At 38.4% G+C, this 19,904-nt stretch overlaps 1 protein-coding gene across 1 annotated transcript in view; it reads right to left on the minus strand.

The window, feature by feature from the left end:
* FREM2 (FRAS1 related extracellular matrix 2) overlaps nucleotides 1-19,904 on the minus strand; it is a 166,617-nt gene that overhangs the window by 138,444 nt on the left and 8,269 nt on the right. The window contains exon 2 of the mRNA XM_077867971.1: nucleotides 18,041-18,130. Within this exon, the coding sequence (XP_077724097.1) occupies nucleotides 18,041-18,130 (90 nt within the window). The remainder of the gene's footprint in view (nucleotides 1-18,040; nucleotides 18,131-19,904) is intronic.

Here is a 19,904-nt window from a genome sequence, read left to right on the forward strand (position 1 = left end):
GGAGTTGGCTTGAGATTCTCTTTCTCCCTCTCCCTCGCCCCACTAAAATCAGTAAGTCAATCTTTAAAGATAAATAGAAAAACATGAAATCATACCTTAAAAGAGGGATAACATGAATAAATGTGTTGATTGGGAAGATTGTAAGTAGGTATAATGGTAAGAAATCCATTTGAGGGGGAGTATAGGTAAGTAGGAAGAGATACAAGAGGAGGAGTTGGTTGAGGCCATACAGTAGCTGCTGTAATCGCATTACCTACAGCACAATCTAGTCAGTAGATAAAGGAAGAAAATGGAAGGTTTGAGCAGGTCAGTGATAAAAAAAATGATGCCAAGGAAAGATAAATCAATAATAATAGTATATATCACAGATTCATTACCTTCTATGCCCACCTTCCTTGTGTCACGTAGTCTGTAAACACTGCTGAGAGACTGCTACATCAAAATTATGTTCTCATTTTTACAGGTGGGAAAACAGAGGATTAAGGGACTTGAAGCTTAACAAAGCTTAACTGACTTGCATGCTATCACTCTGGTAACAGGTGGCAAAGCTGAGAACTGAGTTTTCTGAGTCCAAATCCAGGGTGAACTCCAAATCCCATTAAATTACAAATGCAAAGACTTCCTCTGTGAAGTATTTTGTTCAGGAGAAACTCGCAGTTGGGGAGATGAGAGAGGGGTCATCAGTTAGAAACGACTGGAAAAATTCAGCAATTCCCAGTACTCAAAAGATGCCCACCGAAAGGGTCCAGTGAGAATATGCAAATGGAAAACAGCCAATTGTGAGGACTGGTTAGGTGGAGGATGGGGGAGGAAAGCTAGAAGATGTGCAGATGACTGAGAGGACAGACCTACCATTAAGAGAAATGAGGACAACAGAAGAACGGTGTCTGATAAAGTACCCTGACTACAGTAAGAATTACGTGTCAAATTAAGTTGCCATCCAGAAGTAATTCAGAATTTAAAGAAATATTTCCAACCTTTTTTATATTATTGTTTAAAAGGTCAATTTTGGAGTTCACTGCAGGAAAGTGTTACTAACTTATTAAAGTATAAAACTGGTCCCCCCCAAAAAAAAAAACAAAAAAATTTTTAAAAATTTAAAAAAAATTTAAAAAAATAAAATAAAATAAAAAATAAAACTGGTTCCCAAATAGGAATCTACTAGGATCCCACTCCAGATGATGAACTGATTCCTTAAGTCAGTTTCAGAAATTCACGGGTAAGCCACTGTATTTTTTTATTTTTATTGTTTTTAAGGTTTTATTTATTTATTGATGAGAGACACAGAGAGAGAGGCAGAGACACAAGCAGAGGGAGAAGCAGGCTCCCTGTGCGGAGCCCGATGTGGGACTCGATCCCGGGGCTCCAGGATCACGCTCTGAGCCAAAGGCAGATGCTCAACTGCTGAGCCACCCAGGTGTCCCAAGCCACTGTATTTAAAACTGTTTGTGGTTACTGTCAATTTTTTTGTGAACAGTAATAGTAAAGTGTTAAATGCTCTTTTTAATTTGAAATTACATGGATTCAGTTCACTTCAGTTTTTTTATAGAAAAAACTGCTTTAAAAACTCTAAAATGATGATTTTTAATTTTTTAGTAAGTGGTAAGACTTTTTAAAACAATCTGCACATGAATATCATGAACTGGTGATTTATTTGATCAACACATTGAAACTGCGAATTTCTTTCTTTCTTTCCTTCTTTCCTTCCTTCCTTCCATTGTTCTTTCTTTCTGTCTTCTTTCTTTTTTTCCTCTTTTGTTTCTTTCTTTCTTTTTCTAAACAGAGAGAATCTTAGGCAGGCTCCATGTGCAGCGCAGAGCCCAAAGCAGGGCTCCATCTCACACCCCTAAGATCACGGCCTGAACCAAAATCTAGAGTTGGATGCATAATGGACTGAGTCACCTAGGCACCCTAGGAATTTTCTTTTAAAAGACAAAGCTTTCTCTGAAATCTCAAAATCAAATGCTATATGGTATCTATCATTCTGAAGACTATAATGGATGGTCTTCACCACATTCACTACATACATTTGTACAGTGAATATTTTAGTCAAGCAGGTGAAAATCGATTTAAAGATGGACATCTTGAAAAAAAATGACTTATTTCTGACATTTTTACTTTATCACATCATTTAGCAACATCATTTATTTAGGAAAATCTCCAATATAAAATGCTTTAATAATCCATTTTATCCCTTACAGTGTTACTTTTCTCCCAAATTAAATGCAATAGATATCAATGTTTTAATTGACTTGGTGCCTTTTTTATGAATGTTGACTTTTATCATGTACAGACTTGAGGTGGGCTTGGACATGAGGATGTGCAGGGAAATGGCTGGTGGTTGTCTCAGTTTTGTCAAAGTCATGTTGCAGAAGGGGAAAGAATGAGTCTATTAAGATAGGGTATAGGGCAGCCCGGGTGGCTCAGTGGTTTAGTGCCACCTTCAGCCCAGGGTGTGATCCTGGAGACCCAGGATGGAGACCTATGTCAGGCTCCCTCTATGGAGCCTGTGTCTCCCTCTGCCTCTCTCTCTCTCTCATGAATAAATAAATAAAATCTTAAAAAAAATAAGATAGGGCATAAATTCATTTCATTCTCAACAGTGTCTTAACATAAATCAATAAGATTTAGTGTACTTATTAGAATAAGTAAGTCAAAGAAATTTCAGCATCTGCAAATGCTAAAATGCCTAAAAGCTAGATCTCTGAACTAGAAACATATCCATATGCATAGAAAAAGAAACTCCACTTTATAATAAGCAAGATAGAGTTTGATATCACCATAAAAGTCTACACAAAGAATATTGGAAAAGCATATGTTTATATACACCTATGTGTGATTTTTTAAAAAGATTTTATTTATTTATTCATGATAGACAGAAGGACAGAGAGAGGCAGAGACACAGGCAGAGGAAGAAGCAGGCTCCATGCCGGGAGCCTGACGTGGGACTCGATCCCAGGACCCCAGGATCACGCCCTGGGCCAAAGGCAGGCGCCAAACCGCTGAGCCACCCAGGGATCCCTGTGATTTGATATTTAAAAGTGAACACTAAGTTTCATTACTTTATATTTTTTAAACTGGTAAGACTATTCTGTTTTCCTTTAGATTCCTCTCCTCACTTCTGAAATAATTCTACATAACTTTAAGAGAAAGTAGAAACCAGTTACTTACGTTCAGCATTTATTCACAGCTTCACTCTGAAAATATTTATTGGCATTCTACTCAGTACCATGTGGAGACTAAGCATTGGACAAGGACACACAGATATAAATGAGGCAGCTCCTGCAGTGGAGAAGCTTTATAAACACAAATGTATGTAAGGGGTGCAATACAAAGTGGTATGCTCTGAGCTGGTATACCAATTGCTAAGATGGAGAATGCCATCCATACTGATTAACAGAAGATTTAAAACTTTTTAGGATCAAGATTCCAGCCCCCAAAGCCTTGAAGAGCTCATATTGTTAATCAACATATTACACTGCCTCTCCCTGATCCTAAAATATTAAGTTCCACAAACCCTGCACTCTAGCAAACTAATTTTTATAACTTTGTCTATGAATAGAGATATTAAATATATAAGACTCTCCTGTATTTTGTAAGTCTTAAAAATAATTTGGATCTCATTGATTAATTCAAAAAATCTAGGAGTACATTTAATACCATGAACAATATGATTGACGTTAAGAGCGATTTTCTACCAATTGGGAGTTACCAGTCACTAGGCAACAACCAGTTTTAAGGACTAAGTCAGGGCAGCCTGGTGGCTTAGCAGTTTAGCGCTGCCTTCAGCCCAGGGCATGATCCTGGAGACCCGGATCGAGTCCCACGTCAGGCTCCCTTCCATGGAGGCTGCTTGTGTCTCTGCCGCGCTCTCTCTCTCTCTCTCTCTCTCTCTCTCCATGAATAAATAAATTTTAAAAATCCTTAAAAAAAAAAGTTCCACTAAGGGCTAAGTCATTGGAAAAGTTTGATCCCATGTCAAATCATGGCCCTGGAAGGGTATCTTTTAGCTTGTGAAAGCTGCTTTAAATAAAAGATGGTATCAAAATAAAACATACTGGGATCCCTGGGTGGCGCAGCGGTTTGGCGCCTGCCTTTGGCCCAGGGCGCGATCCTGGAGACCCGGGATCGAATCCCACATCGGGCTCCCGGTGCATGGAGCCTGCTTCTCCCTCTGCCTGTGTCTCTGCCTCTCTCTCTCTCTGTAACTATCATAAATAAATAAAAATTAAAAAAAAAAGAAAAAAAACAAAAACAAAATAAAACATAAATTATTAGTGATTTGATGAGTAATCTGTACCATAGCAATATACTTGTAAGCACTTTTATATATATAATATTTTATATTGTATAGTATATTAACAATCTTATACTGTGTATTATTTGTGCTGCCACTTCTATTACCTGGTAAGGAATTTTATGTATACATACTCTCTCTCTCTCTCTCTCTCTCTCTATATATATATATATATAGAGAGAGAGAGAGAGAGAGAGGATATATATTAATTGGCATGATTTAAATCACTATATAAATCTATATATGGGTCTCTACATAAACATTTTGAATATCATCCCTGAATACAAATATGAGTAGTCATGGAAACACAGAGCAAGAGATGTCTGACCCTAAAGACATGAGTTGAAGTCAAGGAGAAGCTGCTATCTGAAACTCAGTCTCTTGCAGAGGCAAGAGGAAGGACATTCAGGAAGAATGAGAAAGAAAAGTCAGTGCACATGAACTAGCATGGTGCGTGGGGGAAACCTCAGTAGGCTGTATGGCTGGGTAGACTGGACATGGCCAATGTATACATCAAAAAGGGCCTGAATTTTTTCCGGGGTTTAAGAAGACACCATTAGCGAGTTGGAAAATAAAGGTGGCCTCAGATTTGCATGTTAGAAAATCAAAACTGTGGCAGCAGAGGGGAAGATAAGAGTTTTTTTTTTTTTAAAGATAGTTTAAAAATCACATTTGTACTTTTAGGTAATTATGGAAATGGTACATCTGGATCAGAGGGGACAGCGGCAAGAGACAAATCCATTAGGAAACTTGCATTATGAAAAATTTATTTCTTTGCTTGATAAGTAGTTATTGAGTATCTGTGTGTGCCAGGCATTGAGGATACATCAATGAAAAGCAAAGATAAGAATGCCGGCTCTCACAGATACAGTATGTATTACAGTGGTGGAAATGGCTAACATTTCTATGGCACTGACTCAGCACTGATCATTATTTTTAAGCAGTTTACATCTATTAAGTCATTTAAGATAAACCTCAACATGGTTCTAACGAGGTCAACAGGAATGGAGTTAATGAAGGAATCTGATTCAATAGGAATTCAGGATGCCGGTAAAATTAACTGGATTTAGTAACCGGATAGTCACACATGGTAAAACAAAAAGACTCCTGAGCTGTAGGTTGCAAGGTTAATTTTTTCTTACTGGTTAATAACAATTTCTGAAATGGTTCTATGTACCCTACTTTCCTTAATTTTACAAAGATTCAGTGCCCTTTACTTGGGGCTATTTCTACATAAAAGTAAGAAAAGAATTATGGGAACCCAGAATGGCTCTTTCCTGTCTCTTGGATTTCTGAACTAGTTTTGCCACTTTATTTTCAATTTCTGAAGTGGCTCTCCTGAGCTAAGCTTGAGAACACTGTTTTCTGTGTTCTCAACTCATGCCTCTAACAGCCATATAAGTGGAGTCAAACGTAGCAGGTGGGGGCATTACCAAGACAAAATAGTCAAACCTTTCTGAATCAGCGAAAAAGTTAAAAAAATAAAAAATAAAAAATAAAAATTGGAGAGCAGGTACTTCTGTGGTCTCAGGCTGGAAGAATGTGGTCAGATCTCTCTTGAAACAAAGAGAATTGTGCCTTGGCCTCCTTCACCAAAAGCTACTACTGAGGGTGCTATTTTCTCAGCTTGGTTCAAAATTAACGTGAAGAATTAAAAATAGTTCTAAATTGAAGACCAAACATCGTTATGTGATTATCTTCCCTTCAGCTTTTTCTTTTTATGTCTTGATATAGTTGATACTGACACCCTTTGCAAAAAAAAGTAAATCTTAGGTTATATGGTTCCTAGCCATGACTGAATAATTCATTCTGGTAATTTTTACCTAACAATGTAGACATCTGAAGCTACATTGTTTCCTTAACATGACATTTATTCCTCTCATGAAAAATGACTTAAACACAACTACTTGGCAATTCTTAGGGGCAGAACCAGATTTATAAATGAGTAATTTCCGTAAGTTTACACTGAATATTAAAGAAAACAGAATATTAAAGAAAATTATTTTTGTCTCATTTACACAAATTTTTCTTGGTCTCAGGAAATGTATGTTACGAAATAGATCTACATTTGTGAAGCAAGAACAAAGACACCTGTATTTATTTGTGTGTGTGGCTCATTCACCACTTTTTCATGAAGTTAAGCCTCACTAAATTTTATTTTTTCCTTATTTGCAATCAGGATTAGGTATTACATTTGTCCCTTTGACTTCACTGGATAACTACAGAAAGACACCTGGCTTTAATACTTATTCCATGAGTGTCTCGAGCTGCTTAGGGCTCGGCTCGGTGTGTTAGATTTGCAATCGAACCTTACATTTGAGTCTCACATTTTCTAAACCCAAATGTTTCAGAATGCTATTGTTTTTTTAATTTTGTGTCTTTTAAAGATTTTATTTATGTATTCATGAGAGAGACGGAGAGAGGCAGAGACACAGGCAGAAGTAGGAGCAGCCTGCCCGCAGGGAGCCTGATGCAGAACTGGATCCTAGGACCCCGGGATCGCGACCTGAGCCAAAGGCCGACACTCAACCCCTGAGCCACCCAGCCGTCCCGGAGTGTTACTGTTTTTTATAAAAGCAGGTTCCTATATTTAATCTTCAAGTTTATAAAATCTACACTCTCAGTTATTAAAAAAGAAGTAAAACATATAAACTGAGCTCGAGAGATTGTATTTTGTATTTCCGTTCTTTGACCAGAGGGTCTCAATTGTTAGCTTCATGAAAATTTTTGTTAAGCTACTTACTAATGGCAAAACGACTTTGGAAGTATTCTTAGCCTTTAAACTCAGCATTACAGAAGTGTTCACCATTTCTCCATTTGCATCCCTGTCTTATTCCATCTCCACCAAAAAACAAATAGATAAACTTTCTGAACAGCTGCCGTGAGAAAGACTGGAGAGAGGAAGAAGAAAGAAAAGGTGAGAAGAGGGGATCCCTGGGTGGCGCAGCGGTTTGGCGCCTGCCTTTGGCCCAGGGCGCGATCCTGGAGACCCGGGATCGAATCCCACGTCGGGCTCCCGGTGCATGGAGCCTGCTTCTCCCTCTGCCTGGGTCTCTGCCTCTCTCTCTCTCTCTCTCTCTCTCTGTGACTATCATAAATAAATAAATAAATAAATAAATAAATAAATAAATAAGAAAAGGAGAGAAGGAGGTGGGAAATAAGCAAGAAATGAAAGAAAAATTGGAAAAAAAAAAAAAAAAAAGCCCTGGAAACCCTTCAAGAGGTAATCTCAAGCATGGTAGCTCCTGCAGTCATTACTCAGAGGCAGGAAGTGTGCTGCAGGAATGATCCCATTTCCATGAATTACCTTACTTAACCTTCAAAAAGAACCTTATTAGTTAGAATACTACTATCATCCCACTAGGCAAATGAAACCAAGGCTAAGAAAGACTCAGTCACTTAGTTCAGGGTCACATCACCAGTTACTGCAAAGGGCAGAGCCAATAGTCATTCTGGTTCTAACTCCAGAGGCTGTGCTCCTAACTCCTCTGATGGCAGGGAAGATAAGCAGGGTCAATAGGCTGGCCTTCCTGTATACACATTTCAAAGTAAAGCATCTCATAATTAATATGCTCAAAATGACCTCTTAGTTTCCTCTCTGAAAGCTTTTCTATGCAGCTCCCACCCTATCCCCCGCCCCCCACCCAAGTCTTTTCCATCTGAATGAATAGTGCCTCCACTCTCCTCTGGCCAAGAAGCCCAGAATCATGCTTAAGTTCTCCTCGCCCCCACGCCCTGTAATCTAATCTGTCAATAACTCCTATAGGTTGAGATCCAAAATTATATCACATCTATCTTACTGCACCAGCCTCATATTGATCTCCCTGTTTTCCCCTGGTTGCTTCCCCTGAATCCTCTACAGCTGCAGGAGTCATCTTCTCAAAAAAAGTAAACTGGACCCTGCCACTCCTTTGCCTTAGAACAAAATCTAAATCATTGTGCTGGGTTTATGAGGTCCTGCACCATCAGGCTCCAGTCTAACTCTAGCCTCACCGTGCGTGGCACTCTGCTTTGTTAACTGAGCTCCTGGCACGTTGATGCCCTTCCGGTCATTTGAACACACAGAGCTCAGTGCCTTTGCACGTGCTTTCCCCTCAGCTCGGAACACTCTCCCTCCTGTCTTCCTGTGGCAGCTTCATCTCATGCTAAATCTAAGATCAAATATTACCCTTCAGAAGCCATTCCTGACAGCTGCTATCTCAGATTTAATGATAACCTCCCTAATACTTTAAACACTTCATAAATAAATGTTTTATTTGTCTACTATTTTATCATCTGAACCCACTGGAACCTCAGGTCAAAAAAATCACCACTGTTACGTTCATCACTGTTTTCCCAGAATCCAGTAAATGCCTCAAATATATTGGGTGCTCCAAAAATGCTTGTTGCATCATTTCCATAAATAAATGAACAGCGAACCTCTTTGTAGCAAATAAGTTTTGCCACAGAAACTCTGACCCTTCTCTAATATTACATTCTGCCTCTCTTTGGATTGGCCCGGGTTCTAGCAAATATAGAATCATACCAATTACAACTGTGTACTACATCACTAAATACTACCTTCTATTTTGCCCAGCCACCCAGTGCAAACTTAAAGGAAAGAATGGGAATGTTTTTGAATTATGTAATATTTACTACACATAAAATATTTGACTTGAGATTATGGTATTTATTTTATTTTTTTAAAGATTTTATTTATTTATTTGAGAAAGAGAGAGACAGCGAGCACTAGCAAGAGGAGGGGCAAAGAGAGAGGAAGAAGCAGGGGGGCCCAATGTGGGGCTCGATCCAAGGACCCCGGGATCACGACCTGAGCCAAAGGCAGCCACTTAATCCATGGAGCCATCTAGACGCCCCAAGATTATGGTATTTTATTTTTTTTTTTTTTTTTTTTTTTTTTTTTTTTTTTTTTTTTAAATTTTTATTTATTCATGATAGGCACACAGTGAGAGAGAGAGAGGCAGAGACACAGGCAGAGGGAGAAGCAGGCTCCATGCACCGGGAGCCTGACATGGGATTCGATCCCGGATCTCCAGGATCGCGCCCTGGGCCAAAGGCAGGCGCCAAACCGCTGCGCCACCCAGGGATCCCGATTATGGTATTTTAATCACCTATGAAAGATCTGCTTAGTCTTAAAAGTTGACTATCATTGGTTTTGAGAGTAAATATAGAATTACACTAAGCCTCTAGAAACGTGACTAGTAAGGTTTCATATTCACCAGAAGATTTAGCCATTTAAGAAAATTTTCCTGTAAGCCAGTAAGACAGTATGTCTATATGATATATAATTTTGGAATGAACCCAAAGAAAAGTGACTAATTACATTTACTTTATACTTTTCTATTTAAGAGATGTAACTTCTTTCATGGACACAGTACAGGTACCTTACAGTCAATGCTGCTAAAGGCAGGGCTATGCTATAGAAAGACCTGGATGATTTGAGCAATTGTAAACTGTTGAAAAGAGAAAGGCTTACAAATGTTTAGCCATATTAGCCAACAGCCCTTCCCAGGACATGTATTCTAGTAGAATCTTATGCTCTCTCGCAGATTAGAAATACTTGTCTCCGTGCCTGACGTTACTTCACCATCTTATTATAACTCCATAAGGCACTGGTAGCTTTCCTCTGGCTCTCATGTCACTGGCAATTAATTTTATTGCCAAGAACGCTTGCTTTTTTCTCTAAGCTGAGTATGTCTGTATAATCTTTTAATGCTTGTACTCAAATCTCATTTTCCAACTTACTGCACTTATTTCTATTTTTCCTGCCTTTCCTTAAAATTCAGCTAATTAATAAAAAATAAATAAAAATAAATAAATAAAATCCAGCTAGTTGTCAATAATGACTGCCTTAAACCCTGAGTACCTGGTCACTTTTGAGCAAAAATCTGTGCTCCTTCTAACTAGAACGAAGAGCTTCTAGCGTCCTTGTATCTCAGTAGTCTGTCATCAAATATGGAATACAATCTGAATGCCTTGTCCTTAACTGACATGTCATATAAAGAAATGACTCCACAGCTTCTTCTATTATGTCAAGATACTATTTATATCTGTCGATAGCATATAAATTAAGGATCTTGGCAAATGAAAAACTGGGCACCAAAAGACATAAAGACAGAGGCAACAAATGTCTGGCTATGGACCAGATGCATTGCAATGGCCAACACAGATACCGTATCTGACGCCCCAGTCTTAGTGCCAAAGCAGGAGACGGAACTCTCTCCAGCCGCACCCTAGTCACATGAGAGTTCAAATGAGGAAGCAGCAAACCAATTTTCACAATGGGGAGAAACGTAGGGCTCCTCCTCCTCAGTATATCAAGCCAGATGGATGATCACACCCAATTCTTTCTTCTGCCCATCAAAAAAACATCTTGGATCTGATGCTGAGGGCTTGAGACTTAAACACATGAACAAGAAACTAATAAAAATGCATGTAATGACATTTTAATGGGGACCGAGGATACTTTATGCTAATAAGAGCTTTCTACTTCTCTACCTGGCACCATGTCTCTTATCACAAGAGGCACAAAACTGGGGTAACTAAAAATACTTAAGGTAGTAGCGCTGACTTTAACATTACACAAATTCGGGATGCCTGGGGGGCTCAGTGGGTAAGCATCTGCCTTTGGCTCAGGTTGGATCCGGGATCCTGGGATCTAGTCCCACATGGAGCTCCCTGCATGGAGCCTGCTTCTCCCTCTGCCTGTGTCTCTGCCTCTTTCTGTGTCTCATGAAAAAATAACGTCTTTAGAAAAAATTTTTTAAATAAATAAACCATACTGATTTATAGAAAATACCTATTTTCTTTTGAATTTTAAAGATGTACAATTGTTTATATAATATATGACAACTTTGTTTTTTTCCAGAGAACTCTTTAAGAATAACATGAGCTCCGGACTGTTGGTTACTGGGAATCTGAGAATCTCTTCGGTCTTCCGTGTATTCCACTGAAAGTTTCAAAGGAATTTTCACAGCAGTTGGTTTCATGTGTTTAAAAATGTGAAAGCTCTACTAAAAATCTTTCTTGGTTCCACAGGGATTTAAATTAATGCTAGGATAAGACAGTGTTCTAAAGGAATGCCAAGGTCCACTGGCAATTGTTTAGAGAAGCTTTTCTTAGAATATGATGTAATTGATCTTTATATAAAAAGGGAGTGCCGTTTGCCCATTTATTGATTTGTTCATTTTAATATCTGTTAAAATATTTACCCTGTTTTCAACCCCACGGAGGCACTGTGGTACAAAGATAAATGACACCTTTTTTTTTATTTGAAGGAGTTCCTTCTCTACGGGGGGGGGGGGGGGGGGGGGGGGCGGGAGGGAGGGGGAGGTCTTCTCATCAGCAAATAATCAGAATACAACATTCCTGTAGATAAAGGTAGGGATACAAGCACAAAGAAGGGTGTGGCTACTTTGTCATCACAATGTTGGGAGCAACTCTGGAGAGGAAATGTCACTAGAGTCAGGTGTGTGGAAGAGGGATGAACTTCATCAGGGTTGAGGGTGGGACACACCAGGAACAGTGGTGTGAGGTCAGCTTTCACATCACAAGGAAGAGCTAGAAAAGTTCCTCCGAAAAAAAGACTCAAAAGAGACAAATCACTTTCATGTTTGAATACTTTACAGGAAAATCACAGGGCATCTAAAGGCTGAAACGAAATCAGAGAAGATGTTCGATTAAGAGCAGGCTAAAAGACTACAAGCTTTTGTCTTCTGCTAAAATGCTGAGCACTAGATCTGGAATTGGACTTCAAAGAGGCAATTATCAAAGGAGGATGTTTTTTTCCAGATCTGTATTATTATTATTATTTTTTTAAGATTTTATTTACTTATTCCTGAGAGACACAGAGAAAGAGGCAAGAGGCACAGGGCAGAGGGAGAAGCAGGCTCCTTGCAGGGAGCCCCATGTGGGACTCGATCCGGGATCCGGGACTCCGGGGTCACGCCCTGAGGCAAAGGCAGACACTCAACGGCTGAGCCACCCAGGTGCCCCTGTAGTATTTATTATATTGAGTTCATCTCAGGAAGATAAAAAGGGTGAAACAAAAAGAAATGGAAGATGGTTCGCTAAATCCACAGGTGATTGCTATGCTGCTCCTTAGCGGGAGCCATGGATAACAAGAGCATCTTCCCCAACTTCAGAGTTTGATTTGTATATAAATTGTTATAAATTTTAACTGTATGGTAGTTCACTGGCCTCAGAGTACCTAGGTCAATGGCCTTTTCATATAGTATTTTCATGTTCTTTACTAACATTCCAAAAACTGTATTTCATTACTAAATGATCTTAAAATGATCATTTAGTAATTCATTTTAAGAATTACACTATGATAGACTATGTAATTTAAGATTTTAAGGACTGCATAACATTTTCAGGACTGCCATTACTAAAAAGCTTCTATGTTTATTGGGCATATAGAATAATTTCCAGATTGTTGTTTGAGTCCCTGGTGACATGAATAAGACTGCAAGTTTTTGCTTCTTAAGAGTCATGTCTTAAGAGGATTATTACATCTTGCATAACTCCAACTACATATTCACAAGTTTTTCCAAAGCTTTTTCTCGCTCTATAACTTCACATACATTATGGAAGCGTACCTGTTTCATCCTAACTCACATATTCAGTGTGGGTTTTTTTTAAGTTTCTTTAAAATTTAATTGATAAAACAAAAAATGGTACTGTAAGGTTGATCTGATTTGTGTTTATCGGTACTTTAGAAAGACTAACTTTTTTTCCACATTTATTTTTTTAAAAAGACTTACACTAAGATATCAGAAAAGAATACTACAAATTTGAGTACATGGTGACCTCTAAAGAATTCTAAAATAGGGCAGCCCTGGTGGCTCAGCGGTTTGGCGCCACCTTCGGCCCAGGGCGGGATCCTGGAGACCCAGGATCGAGTCCCACGTCGGGCTCCCTGCATGAAGCCTGCTTCTCCCTCTCCCTGTGTCTCTGCCTCTCTCTCTCCCTCTGTCTCCCATGAATAAATAAATAAAATATTAAAAAAAAAAAAAGAATTCTAAAATAAAAATTCACACTATATAAGAGATGAAACTTTTTGCCTATCGATAGATCCTACTCCGATTTCATTCTCACCAGTAAACATTCTTAAAATCTTGGTCAGAAGAACACAGAAAACATGGAGTTAACTCCCCTCTTTGCCTATCCTGAATAAATATGGAGGTTACTGCTTATAGAAAGAATCCCGGGATTCAAATTAGCCTTTAGTTGCCTGGTTATGAAATTTGAGGAAAGTCAAGTACCTATTTTTTTGTGTGTTAGAACCATTTTAATATAATTATACATATCTGCCAAATCCAGGAAGAAAAGGTTTGTGCATATGTAACTTTTCCAGTGAACATCTACAAGCATAAATGACAATGATCTCAATTTATAAACTCATCAGGGTCAGATTAACCAATGTCTCTTTACTGCTAGGCTGATCAACAGTAAATTACAGATGAATTAGTGTCCTTTTGTTTCTCCTCTTTCACTCTCCTTGTCCAGAGAGTTTCTGTGCAGCTCACCCCCAGCCAAAGGTAAACTTTTTAGATAAGTACTCAGTTGCTCTGAATTTGCTTATAATTATAAACTATTTAATCACAGAAGAACCCCTGCAGAAGTGGAGTTTAAGGCGGCATATATAATAGGAGATCACAGTTTTGAGGTCTAGCACAGATTAAAAACCACAGATGTACCATTTATATAAGACATACACGGATTATCTCTTAAACTACATATTGACTCCTTGTGAACCTTATTTTTTATATCAAGTAGTGCATCTAGGAAGGTCAATTATCTATTTCTGTGGCTCAGTTTCCTCATATGCCAAAAAGGAGCAGTAATGTTTTTGTTTGTTTTTACTAAGCTTACATGAATGCTATGAAGGCAAAACTGCATAAACAGAAACCATACATAAGATTAAGATCCAATTGAAAGATTCCTAAAATATAAAAATCTGTGTGTGTATGTGTGCATACACGTTACTATATGGTAAAATCCTGACATTATCTATTCTTCAAATGAAGTACTTTTTCTTGCTGCCATTTGGTAACAGCCCCAAACTAAAAAGTGGTGACTCTGTTTAAGCACCATCCCATTAGTGATGGGTGGTCCTAATCCATCACTACATGGTAACAAGATTTCTGTGGCTGGTCAGTTTCTTATGCTGACTTAATTAAATCTGAAACAAAAGCTTTTAGTTCTCTGCTTTCCTAAATCTGTTCTTGACTTCTGAAAGTAAAAGTTTTATTTGATTTTCTAGGTTACTCAAGGATTATGCTTGCTCCAGTAATTTCCTTAGCCACTGTCCTAAAAACACTCTTGAGGACTTGGAGAAGGTGAATTCAATGGTTTGGAAAGAGAATTGGAGTAGACAGTTCTTAATTTTAGGCCATGGTACCCAGATGTGAAAGACCAGAAGCATTTCATGTACTTTGTGGAGATGGTATAAGGATATGTTTACCATCTTTGCATAAAAGAGATGATAATAAATCACAATGGCTGAATTCGGTAGCCAAACCCACTGATCCAAAGAGTCTGTCATCACCTATGTGGGAAGAGTGAGTCACCCTTGATAGAGGTCTGTAACTTTGTGGACAGATAGACACATTAGGAGAAGTTAGGCGACTTTTCTGAGACCTGGATCCCTCCAACTAAAAAACATGAATAATGCTTATTCATAGGATTCAAGTACCTCCAATAATTCCTAAGACATATAGATCTTTGAGAAGTGTCAAAACATACATGTGTCTTCATAAGCATATATTCTATTACATAAAATTTACATTATTAATCATGAAGATTTTGAAAATAAAGGTTCATATTACATTCTATAAAATCTGATTTCTTTCTAGAGTGTGTTTTTAAAAAAATTATTCACTGTATTACCAAGACATATCTAATTGGATCAAAAACTCAAAATTCTGGGCAGCCTGGGTGGCTCAGCGGTTTAGTGCCGCCTTCAGCCCAGGGTGTGATCCTGGAGTCCCGGGATCCAGTCCCACATCGGGCTCCCTGCATGGAGCCTGCTTCTCCCTCGGCCTGTGTCTCTGTCTCTCTCTCTCTCTGTCGCTCATGAATAAATAAATAAAATATTTTTTAAAAACCTCAAAATTCTTAGTTTAATATTATTTTTATAGAAAGGAAGGATATCTTTATTTTTTCTGTTACCACAAATATTGCCAGTATTTTTTTTTTTTTATTTCTGTTTGGCAAAATTCCTCATACTCCCTAGAGAAGTGATTTTGTTAAAGATACTTTTTAAATAGTATTGCATTTCTCATTCAAATGTTAGAGTATTTTACAAGACAGTGCAAAAATCCTAAAAAAAATAAGTATCAGATTAAAACAATTTTGAAATACATACATGAATTTTTATTTTTTCATCTTGCAGGTTTGTTTCTGTGTTTATTCTGCCAGAGGGAAATTTTCTCATATCAGGTGAATTAAGATAGATTCTGTTCCATAGATAGTTGCCAGAATCTGCCTGAGCCTGGTAAGTGATGCCGTATCAGCAGCGAGAAGAAAGCTCTAGAACAATATTGCTGGAATGTTTCCCTCTCCTGCTCTAAAAAAGGTCCTGAAATGATTTATTTCCTATTTCTATAAACACAACCCTTAGACACTCAGCTATATTTTCAGAAAATTCAAAAACAAACCCAGTTTCTTCAACTAACCATTCCTCATGTAATATTTTGAAATACTATGCAGTATAATGTTTTCTAAAGTTTAAATACAGGGCAACCCCAGTGGCACAGCAGTTTAGCACCGCCTGCAGCCCGGGGTGTGATCCTGGAGACCCAGGATCGAGTCCCGTGTCGAGCTCCGTGTGTGGAGCCTGCTTCTCCCTCTGCCTGTGTCTCTGCCTCTCTCTCTCTCTCTCTCTCGTAAATAAAATCTTTTAAAAAAAATAAAATAAAGTTTAAATACAGATCAAAGTTTTAAAGAAAATTCTACCATTCCATCCAGCTAAGGAAAGAAATGTGCAGAATAGCAGAGTAGCGCTGTGTCAAATTGAGAATGTAAAAAGTGAAGAGAAAAAGCAAAATATTAAATATGATATCTTAGAACCATTTGATTTCAAACATTTTTTTGGTAATCTTAAAGAAAATCATGCTTTTGCTATTGAGGTATATTCATTCACCCTAAGTGACAAACCTGGTGCCTCAAACCAGTAATTTAGTCTATACATCTTGATCTACTATGAAGATTTGAATTATTTCAGAGTTCCACTCTAAAGTTCTTTTTAGTAACAGCAGACTTTCCCATTTGAGCATCAAGATTCAATAAACATGCTATTTTTTTTATATATTGGCTTCTTAGAATTGGTTTCATCTTAAGATTCATTATACCAGGGGCAGCCCGGGTGGCACAGCGGTTTAGCGCCGCCTGCAGCCCGGGGTGTGATCCTGGAGACCCGGGATCGAGTCCCAGGTCGGGCTTCCTGCATGGAGCCTGCTTCTCTCTCTGCCTGTGTCTCTGCCTCTCTTTCGCTCTCTCTGAATAAATAAATAAATAAATCTTAAAAAAAAAAAAAGATTCATTATACCAATATGCAGAATATTAAACTATGATTTGGTTGCCATAAAAATAAAGGCATCAAATTTATTAAACATCCAGCCTCTAGGGAAAATCAAATAGTTGAATCCAAATTAACACTTCTTTTACGTCCCCAGCATACACCCCAACAGATGTCATTTTTCAGAGCTGTGGTCACGTATGTCCAGTGATATTTTAAACACATGCTTTTTAATGCTTCAAAAAATATGGAAGGTAAGCATGTCATCTTTTTGAGAGATGACATAATAGCGTGCTTTTTTTAAAAAAGCATCATAAGAAAAGAGACAACTGGGTCGGAATCATTTCTTTTCTCCCTCTTTCCTCTCTTACCCATATATCCCCCCACTTCCTGTGTCCTGTTCACACAACACATGTGCTTCCTGAGGTTCTTTCACTTCTCCTGAGAGCCTGACAGAACAGAGGCATCTTTGTGATGAATCTAGAAGTGGCCAGTCTTTCTCCTGCCCTACAGGATTAGGAAGAGAGCTGAAAAGAGAGTGACCAACAGCCAGGGCTCACTGGGTGAGCAATGACAATAAAATTGCTCAGGAGATTCAGATCACAAGCCATGGCCTATCCTCTGCAGTACTCGTCAGATTTCACTGAGGAAAATTTTAGCTAGACTCAGTCACAAAATCCCCCAAAACTAAGAAAATCGTTAACCATACTGAGATTGGTAAGATAAAACACACTCACTTAGCACTGATTTCCTGGTGAATACAATTATCCACCAGCATTAGTCCACACAGCACCCATGTACAAATGAGCAAAAGGCACCCATATTGGGCGACACACCCTGGTAGGCACATAGCCTAAGTGTGGAGCGGGCTGGATTCCAATATCCTCTTGTCACCTCAAGAGGACACCATCATGCAGAACATATTCTGAACAACTGGACATGGGGATTCTATTTACATAGATCTTTCTTTTTGGTGCTTTACAAATCTTAAGACGAAAATAATATAACTGGAACATTTATCTATCCTCATGGCCAAGTAGTACTGTGTCAGATGGAGAATGTAAGATTATCTATTGGCAAATGACAAATTCATTCAGGATAAATTCAGGTGAGCATAAATAAAAGGATACTTGATACAGATTCTTTGTAGTGAAGTCATCAAAGAACAACCAATAAAAGTCACTCTCCCTGTTTATACTAACAGAAGAGTGAATACTTACCACCATCTTCAACTGTAAAATGGAACACATCACTTGTGGCATTGGCCCCCTCTTTTAAAACGTAGCATATTTTCATGTCATCAATGTCACCTAGAAAATAACCCAAGAACAAAATGATTCATTACTAGGGTGAGATTGGTGACCCATTACTTATGGTAGATCTGACTGGCTCTTCCTCTTCCGTAACCGTGGTTAGCTTCCCCAATTCTAAGTGAAGCAGTGCTATCTTATTTCTCCTATCTCTAAGCCCCGTGATTTCAGCTGTCCCATGGAAATCTGATCCCTTATCCAGATAGAGTGCAAGAGTTAGGTTATAATAATAGCAAGGTGTTGCCCCTCCCGATGGTATCTGCATGTTCATACACCAAAGAAGTGACTGTCTTAAATACGGAATGTCAGATTTCATGACAGGTGGAAAGGGAGATATTTTGAGGCATAGCAGATTTCTTGGCACTACTGAAATCACACTCTTTCCCTCCCTGTAGCGCTGGCCCTCTGAGGAAAGAACTTCCCTGCCCTCCTCTGGCTAACGTTTCTTACCTCTTGCAATATACAGTGGGCTGTTTTTAAGCTTTCCAGAGTTTGAAAGAAAAAAAAACCAAGGACATTTTAAATCCCAAAGATTGAAATAACTGTCATAACTCCAGAAAATAATTAGAACAGAAAACATCTAATAAAAAACTGAAAACTTTATTCATAGTGAACAGTTATTCTGCCTCAGGAATGCGCTTTCTGTTGCTTCCTGTCTTAGCTCTCGAACTTGTCAGCACAGCTTGTTTTCCGTATTGACTAAGATATAATTTAAAAATGTATTTACCCATTTTACCAGTTCCTCTCCTTAATTATGCCGTGATGCTCATGACACAGCATTATTTGATATGGGCCAGGCAGGAAGTAGTTATTTCTAAGGCTACATACAATCAAGATCACAGCTAAAAGTAGCTTCCACAATAACATGTGGTTAGTGTGTGCTCTATAGTTTTCCATTTTCTAAGAGTTAGTTCATGGTATGAATAAGAAAATATTGTTATATATAAGAAAACAACTTTATGAAAGCATAAGTTCAAGTGATGCAAGCTACTGGGATCAACAGATGACCCTATGAATTTCTAGGACTCCACTTGACAGATGTGAAATGTATACTGTCCCTTGGCTCATACAGTTCTGAGAGGTGACTTGCTTACAATCAGACATCTGAGGAGGGAAAATCTGACTTAATAATTAATGGTACCTTTTTGTAAAAGGGGTACTCAGAGATGAAGCCAATTCAAGATGTTTCATTTTCCCTTAGCATTTTATTTCTAACTCTACTCGAATTTCCCCAATTTCTGCCTAGTGTCATTTGTATCTTTCTGCGTGTCTATCTTTTTCAGAAGACTGAAAACTTCTGGGATTGTTTGTTTTCGTCTCAACTTCCCACAGTCCTTTGCTTAGAGTCTAATATTCAGAATGGCTCAAACGAAAGAGCTCAGAGGTCTGGTGGACCACACTTGGACCTCTACCTACACGTGTGTGATGCTTCTACAGAGGTAGCGTCAAGCCCCTGCAGGCTCTTTATCTGTCTACTCTTACAACTCTGACCCCTTACAACCTTTAATTCCTCAAGAAGGAATGAAGGCAACTGCCTTCTGAGGACACATCTTTAGCCTAAGGACAAAGCCCGCTGGTCACGTAGCGGAAGACCTTTTTCCAAACTTCCCTATTCCTTCTTTAACTGTGTAAAAAAAATCTAAAGGTTCTACTATGAGAAAAGGAAAAATTTATTAGCACGCCCAAGCTGTGTACTGATGTTTTCTTGCATAAAACTCTAGTATTTAAGAGACAGTTTCACTGAAATAAATCGCCACTTCAAAACTGATTTCTT

The sequence above is a fragment of the Canis aureus genome, chromosome 24, assembly GCF_053574225.1.
Source record: "Canis aureus isolate CA01 chromosome 24, VMU_Caureus_v.1.0, whole genome shotgun sequence".
NCBI classification, from domain to species: domain Eukaryota; kingdom Metazoa; phylum Chordata; class Mammalia; order Carnivora; family Canidae; genus Canis; species Canis aureus.